This window comes from Colobus angolensis, unplaced genomic scaffold (genome assembly GCF_000951035.1).
Source record: "Colobus angolensis palliatus isolate OR3802 unplaced genomic scaffold, Cang.pa_1.0 Scaffold65, whole genome shotgun sequence".
In the NCBI taxonomy this organism is placed as follows: Eukaryota; Metazoa; Chordata; class Mammalia; order Primates; family Cercopithecidae; genus Colobus; species Colobus angolensis.
In genome coordinates, this window is record NW_012120154.1 from 2,409,132 (window position 1) to 2,416,696 (window position 7,565).

At 53.8% G+C, this 7,565-nt stretch overlaps 1 protein-coding gene and 1 long non-coding RNA gene across 5 annotated transcripts in view; one reads left to right on the forward strand and one right to left on the reverse strand.

The window, feature by feature from the left end:
- The first annotated feature begins 6,021 nt into the window (after positions 1 to 6,021).
- The window catches only part of LOC105527773, a 1,719-nt gene continuing 175 nt past the window's right edge, over positions 6,022 to 7,565 (forward strand). Inside the window, exons 1-2 of the long non-coding RNA XR_001004267.1 lie at positions 6,022 to 6,087; positions 6,650 to 6,836. This is a non-coding gene — a long non-coding RNA (uncharacterized LOC105527773). The remainder of the gene's footprint in view (positions 6,088 to 6,649; positions 6,837 to 7,565) is intronic.
- The window catches only part of LOC105527772 (DNA dC->dU-editing enzyme APOBEC-3A-like), a 6,154-nt gene continuing 5,033 nt past the window's right edge, over positions 6,445 to 7,565 (reverse strand). For 2 of the 4 annotated variants that reach the window (XM_011964212.1, XM_011964213.1), the window contains exons 4-5: positions 7,084 to 7,199; positions 6,465 to 6,803 (exon numbers count right to left, since the gene is read on the reverse strand). In XM_011964212.1, coding sequence (XP_011819602.1) covers positions 6,789 to 6,803; positions 7,084 to 7,199 — 131 coding nt within the window. In that variant the 3' untranslated portion in view covers positions 6,465 to 6,788. Of the gene's footprint in view, positions 7,200 to 7,565 lie in introns of all 4 variants that reach the window. The other 2 variants (XM_011964210.1, XM_011964211.1) reach the window with 1 other exon arrangement.

Sequence of the window (7,565 nt, forward strand, 5' to 3'; positions counted from 1 at the left end):
CAGCCTCCCAAGTAGTTGGGAGTACAGATGCACACCTCCACATCCAGCTAATTTTTGTATTTTTTGTAGAGACAAGGTTTCACTATGTTGCCCAGGCTGGTCTTCAACTCTTAGGCTTAAGCAATCCATCCACCTCAGCCTCCTAAAGTGCTGGGATTACATGCGTGAGCCACTGCACCTTGCCTGCAAGAATACTTTTTTTTCTTTTTTTTGAGACGGAGTCTCACTCTGTCACCCAGGCTGGAGTGCAGTGGTGCAATCTCAGTTCACTGCAACCTCCACCTCCCGGGTTCAAGCAGTTCTCCTGCCTCAGCCTCCAGAGTAGCTGGGACTACAGGCACACCCCACCACGCCCAGCTAATGTCCATATTTTTAGTAGAGATGGGGTTTCACCATGTTAGTCAGACTGATCTCAAACTCCTGACCTTAGGTGATTCACCTGCCTCCCCTCCCAAAGTGCTGGGATTACTGGCATCATCCACTGTGCCCGACCATCAAGATGATTTTTAACGCTCCATTTACAGGGACAGATTTCTGGTGATAGATAACAACCAATATTCTAAACGGCTCACTATGGGCCAGGTGCTCTTTATAATATATGTAGCTATAATATGAATATGAAGAAACTCAATTAAGCCTCACAGCCCACAATGAGGTCCCAGTGGCCCCCAGCCCCCTCGCTCCCCTCTCGTCCTCCTCCACTCTGCCATGGTCATCACACCCAAAGCCAAATGCCCATCAACAACAGCCTCCCGAGTAGCTGGGATTACAGGTGTTCACCTTCACACCTGGCCAACTTTTATATTTTTAATAGAGATGGAGTTTCACCATGTTGTCCAGGCTGGTCATGAACTCCTGACCTTAAGTGATCCACCTGCCTCAGCCTCCCAAAATGCTGGGATTACAGGCAAAATTCTGGGATTAGTGCCCGGCCCTAAGATGCTATTTTAATAGCAAATACTTTCTACTTTTTATCATTGAGATGGTCATGTGGCTTTTCTCCTTTAATCTATTGATATAGTTGCAACATCTTTCTGTTTGACAAGTAATATTGGCTTGTGGTTTGGATTCACTATCAAAAGAGACATGATAGTCTTCACCCAGTATGCATTTCCTTGGCTTTAAGAAAAGATACAGGACAGATGGGGCAGTGCGGATAGCAGCACAGAGTGGAAGTCTCAGGACTCCCACATGTAGCTTCTGAGGCCCCTTGTCACTCAAACACTTGGTCCTGAGGCTGAGGGAGTGTGGACCTGCCCAGCTCTGGGAAGCCATCAGCTCTGAGGCCTTCAGATTTAATGCCTTCTTTGTTTCTTTTTTTCTTTCTTTTTTTCTGGAAACTGAGTCTTGCTCTATCACCCAGGCTGGAGTGTAGTGGTGCGATCTCAGCTCACGATAACCTCTGCCTCCTCGCTAGAACTCAGAAAGTGGAGGTTGCAGTGAGCCAAGATTGCACCATTACACTCCAGCCTGGGAAACAGAGCAAGACTCCATCTCAAGAAAACAAAGCAAAACATTCTATATTTAAAATTTAATTAACTTTTTTTTTTCAGATGAGTCTCGCTCTGTCTCCCAGGCTGGAGTGCAGTGGCACGATCTTGGCTCACTGCAAGCTCCGCCTCCCGGCTTCAAGACATTCTGCTGCCTCAGCCTCTCGAGTAGCTGGGATTATAGGCATGTGCCACCATGCCCAGCCAATTTTTGTATTTTCAGTAGAGACGGGGTTTCACTATGTTGGCCAGGCTGGTCTCAAACTCCTGACCTCAAGTGATCTGCCCGCCTCAGCCTTCCAAAGAGCTGGGATTACAGGTGTGAACCACCCCGCCCAGCCCAGATTTTTTTTTTTTTAATGAAACATTGTATCTGAACTAAGGAAGTTGCATGTAAAGATAGGTGAATGGTAAAATACAAAAAAGAAAGAAAGAATCTTTGTAACTGATTTCAAGACTTGTTTCAATGGTCTCAGCCAGGTTTGAACACCTGGATAGAGACCTACCTGGCTGGATCAACCCCAGCTCTGCTTTGCAACCTCTAACTGCAATAGTCAGTTTCCTCATCTGAACAGAGAAGGGGAAAATGATGGCTCCTCACTGTAGGGCTGGGCGCAAGGGTTCAGTGAGCCGCTCCCCTTCAGGCATAAGGAACGGAGCCTAGTGGGTGGTCAGCACTCAGTAGATGTTGCTTATTTCTGCTTCTGTTTGAGTTGTTTAAGTTTACAGCCAGGGGAGTCATAACACCCAGTGCCAGCTCCCAGTTTGGGGCTATGCACACTCAAGGACCATAGCACTCAACAAACACGGGCTGACAGCCTGGGTGTCCTCCCAAAGGCAGAAACAGCAGGGCTTAGGAACAGGTGAGGAAGGGCTGGGAGCACCAAGGGTGACTGCAGAGTCCAGCCCAGGAGACTGGGGCTGTCCAGCTGAAGAATCCAATTTGGTGTCATAAGTGACCAACATTGAGACCCAGGACCAGCCAGAGGGAGGACAGGGCCACAGCAGAAGGCCCAGGGAGAGGAGGTGCCGTCCAGCTGGGAGGAGGACGCTCACAGTCACAGGAGCCCCCAGAGGAGGGGGTCAGAGTAGAAAAGTGACCACAGTGTACACGGCCTTGGCCTGGCCTCTGTATTTCTTCTCCTCAAGTTCTGTTTCTCTTATCTTTACCAATTGAGGCCTCACCTGGCATGATGCTCTTCAGGGTCTCTGTCAATGGAGCACCCGTCCAGAAGGCAGAACTGGGGAAGCCAGCCCCACCCTTCCCTGGTTCCAGGACATGGGAGGTGCAGATCTGGGTTCTGCCCAGGAGCCATGAAAGCCCATCTGATACTAGCCTTGGTTTCCTGGACTGGGACGGACTCACGTACATCCCTGCAGCCTTAGGGCAGGTCATCCGGGTGATGCCACTCTGGGTGGCAAAGACAAAACCCAAAAAGGACGGGCAGGCCGGGCGTGGTGGCTCATGCTTGTAATCCCAGCACTTTGGGAGGCCGAGGTGGGCAGATCACTTGAAGTCAGGAGTTTGAGACCAGCCTGGCCAACAAGGTGAAACCCAGTCTCTACCAAAAATATAAAATATTAGCTGGGTGTGGTGGCATGCACCTGTAATCCCAGCTACTCAGGAGGCTGACACAGGAGAATCGCTTGAACCCAGGAGGCCGAGGTGGCAGTGAGCCGAGATGGTGCCACTGCACTCCAGCCTGAGTGACAGAGCACGACTCCGTCTCAAAAAAGACAAAAAACAAAAAATAAGACAAGGGCAGGTGCAGGCCAGCCCCATCCCCGTGTTTCCCAGCACCTGGCCCAGGTTCTGCAGGTCACAGACTGCTGGGTGTCCAAGCGGAGCTGGAGGGTCTTCTCCAGTGTGGCCTGGGGGTCCTGCGACCTGACTGTCACCGGACTCTGCTGAGGAAAGGGACAAAGGTTTATGCCGCACGTCTCTGCTGCATGCTCGCCCTCTAGAGGGTGTGACCTGAACAGCACACTTGAGAAGTCACATTTTTCTCACCTGCTTACAGTTGACAAGGGGTTCTGTTAAGGAAAAGCAGGCAGGGTGGCGACAGCAGGCTCTGTCTGCCCCAGAGCCTGGGTCCAGGCTCTATTCTGGTGTTACCGAGGGCTGCAGCAGGGTGTGCTGGGAGGCCAATATGGATGGGTTTACAAACCAGAAATGTTAGACTACACACAACAGTTTTACATCTGTAAACCATTTCATCTGATGACAAACTCAGACTCAAATGTTTACAGCACACTGGGGCAAAAATACTGTCTGGATTAAATTCTCAGTAGCAAATTGTACAAGCCAGAGAGCAGGGCAGCGCCTCCAGAGAGGAGAGAAGAGAGGGTGGGTGGGGCCCCCCATCAGCACAGAGGGAGGCCGGGACCCTCCCTGGCCAACGGTGGACAGGGGGAGCCATTGTCTGGGCTTCTGACTCCCACGAGCCAGCGCAGGTTAGATGTGAGTAGGAATGATTTTACTCCAGCCCCTGGACCCAGGAACTTCCATAAGTGCCACAACTGAAACAGCAGGGCGGGCTCCCCTGGGACTGCTGTGCCCCCCGCCAGTGCCGCCACCCTGCACACCCACTTTCCTCTGGGCACTGGAGCCCGATTTTCTCACGGCAGCAAAAAACCAGTGGGAACTGGCCCCTTCCTGGTCCTCTTGAGGTCAGGGCAGGGCAGAATTTGTAAGGACGGAGGGCAGGTCTCCCTGGGGGTGACTCTGGGCTCATATCAGCGCTGCAGCCCTCAGGGTGACTGGGATAAGAGTGTGCACCGTCCCCGGGCCAGCTGGAGGGAAGGAAGGAGATTGTGCCCTTTCCTGGGGAATGGCAGCACCTCCCCATTTCAGCCTCTGCGACACTGAGGGAAAATGAAAGACCCCACATCCCGCTGGAGTTTCCACCGGAGCCAGGAAAGGTCCCCAGGGACAGGAAGGAGCTGGTTCCGCATGTGGGCGGCAGGGATGGGAGCAGGGAGAACAGCCTCCTTCACAGATACAGGCTTTGCCGAAGATTCACCCTGGTCCCCTGTAAGTGGAGACAAGGCAGGTACCCAGCAGGGGTCCAGAATATTGAGGGACAGAGCAGGGCAGAGGGACCCTGGGCAGGTGCTGGGCTGTGCAGCCCGGGTCGCCCTGGGACCGGAATGGAGGTCCCGCTTGGGTCTGGAGTCCATGCTGCTGCGTACAAGGTCCTGGCTCAGCCACCACTGTGGGGCCCCATCTCCCTACACCCCAGAGGGACCACAGGCTCTCCGTTCCCAGCCCAGGTCCCAGCAGTGTCATGGGGCTGTGTCCAGTCACGTCACCAGGACTCACAGGGCTCCCAGGTCATGGGCAAAGCTGTGAGTTGAGGCCCCGGGGGACAGGGAGCCTGGGCCCTTGGAAGGTGGGGTTCTGGGGGACGGGGGGCGGGTCTCCCTGGGACCTGCCCTGTGACATGACTAACTGTGGGGTTCTTTCACCAGCTGAGCCCCTCTGGCCTCCCCTACACTGGCCCCTTTCCCAGAATGACTGCACGTTTTTCATCACTTGCTTCCAACAAGTGGAGTTCGGGCTGTTGTCAAACCCAGAGACACAAGCAAAGGGCAGCTTGGACAACCCGGTCCCTCCCGCACCCGCCCCTGCGTGGGAAACGCGGAAGTCCTCGGCTCAGGGGAGCGCTGGGGTGTGCCCTGGAGTGCTCTGCGGCACCTGGAGGAGGTTTCTTTTTGTCAAGTCTCTGTCACTGTGTGTGTGTGCATGTGTTGTGTGTATTGTATGTATGTTTGTGTGTTACGTGTGTGTGTTGTGGTGTGTTGTGCGTGTGTGTATGTGTTGTGTGTGTTACGTGTGTTGTGTGTGTTGTGTGTGTGTTGTGTGTTGTGTGTGTGTTTGTGTGTTGTGTGTGTTGTGTGTGTTGTGTGTGTGTGTTTGTGTGTTGTGTGTGTGTTGTGTGTGTTGTGTGTGTGTGTTGTGTGTGTTGTGTGTTGTGTGTGTGTTGTGTGTCTTGTGTTTGTGTGTTTGTGTGTTGTGTGTGTCTAGGCCAGGGAAGCAGTGAGTCGTTTCTGCCCAGCAGCAGCTGCGTGTGAGGCCAGTTCTTGGCCTTATATGCGGCTTCTGCAGACTTTCCAGAAATCATGAGGTAGGAGCTGCCTGCTGTAATCAGGCACATAAGTCACACATCCCAGAGTTGGGAACCAGCGCAGAAGGCCCAGGACAGACCCCAAACTGAAGCCACAGCCCTGACACCTGACACCCTAGCCCTGGGCTCCATTTCTGCCTCTGGAGCCTCCTGCCCCCAGGGCTCAGCTCCCCTCGCCTCTGTGGCTGGGCTCTGCCTCCTGGGCTGCTCCTCTCCCCAGCCCTCTCTCTGGGCCCAGCCTGGACACCTGCCCCCTCGCTGGGCTGCTTCCGCTGACTGGCCCTGTCCTGGGTCTCAGCCACAGCCTCCCCTGGGCTCCCTCTCTAGGGGGTGGAATCAGGAAGGGGTGGACACAGGGCTGCTCCAGAGGGCCCCTGCCTGCACCTGTGTGGCTCCTTTCCAACAGGGAGACTGGCTGCTGGCTGTCCTCTTACTGCGGCCTGTCCCTTCCAATCAGTGCCCAGGGCTCTGTGAGTGAGGGTGGGGTCTGCATTTAGGTTCCTCTCCTGTGAGGTTTAGCTGAGTTTTCTGGCTCCAGAGGGATGTTGTGTGACCTTTGGCCCGCTAAGGTCCGCTACACCAGGAAAGACATCTACACATTTGTTAACTTTTGTTGTTGTTGTTGTTGCTGTTTTTTGAGACACAGTCTTGCTCTGTCACCCGGGCTGGAGTGCAGTGGCTGGATCTCAGCTCACTGCAAGCTCTGCCTCCCGGGTTCACACCATCCTCCTGCCTCAGCCTCCTGAGTAGCTGGGACTACAGGCGTCCGCCACCACGCCCGACTAATTTTTTGTATTTGTTAGTGTTTATGTAAACACTTTCAATTCATGATACAATTGCTGAGCCAAAGCAATAATGGAAGATTCTTAATGTTTTATTAGTTTAGATATGAAGCCAATTAATCATTTCATTAATAAATTGAAAACTATTCTGAGAATATTAAGCATAATCTTATTATTGTATACTTGGAACATAGGACAAATTTTCAATTAAAATTAATTCACTCTGATTTTTAAAAAATCTACTTGTCAGGAGCGCCTTGCTTTGCTGGTGTCTGTGAGCGGCTGGAGATGGTGGTGGTGAGCGGCCTGTTTGCCTTTCTTGGAAGAAGATCTTTTATTCTGCGGCTCAACCCAGGTCTCTGCCTTCCTTAGAGACTGAGGCCCATCCTTCAGTTTCCCTGATTCTGGAAGAGCAGTGGGGTTGAATGGAGCGGGGGGTGAGATAGTGGAAAGAGGGCACAAGGAGGAGGCCTGGGGACAGTGACAATGACAGGAGAGGAGGGAGGGATGAAGGAGGTGGGAGAGAGAGGGAGGCTGTGAGAAGGAAAGGGAGGGATGAAGCTGGGCGCCCTGGGGGAGCAGGGAACCCAGAGGGGGCTCTGAGCGGAGGGGAAGGCAAGGCCCAGGGGAGAGGGGAGGAGGGGGAGGCCGATGGGGCACCAGGCAGGGGGAGGAAGCCGTCACCTGGAGAATGGCCCGAAGCCTCCCACTCAGGGCTTGGCTGTGCTCATCTAGTCCATCCCAGGGCTGGAAGGGACGTCCCTGGTGGTCCACAAAGGTGTCCCAACAGTACTCAAATTCTGAAAAGGGACAGGGGAGATAAGTCACGCTCTGGCTGTGGGGACCAGGCGGCACCAAGAGTCAGGACAGACTTCCCACATCCTGGTCTCGTTCCCTCCTTTCCCTCTCCCTCCCCGAGGGACTGAGCTCCTTCATCAGGCACTTCCTTCCCACTGGGATCTGGGCCAGCGCAGTTCTCATTCTTTCGGGAAGCCCCAAGTTCTGCTTCCACTTCCAGCCACCCTCCCTGCCCTCCCCGGGGCCACACCTCCTGGCCTGGCCTCTCTCTTCCCATAGACCCCAGAGTCGGGTCCCAGAGTGCAGCCATCCTCTCTGCAGGCAGCAGACCAAGGCCTTTCTCCTTTTCTTCCCAGAGACCTCTCCTG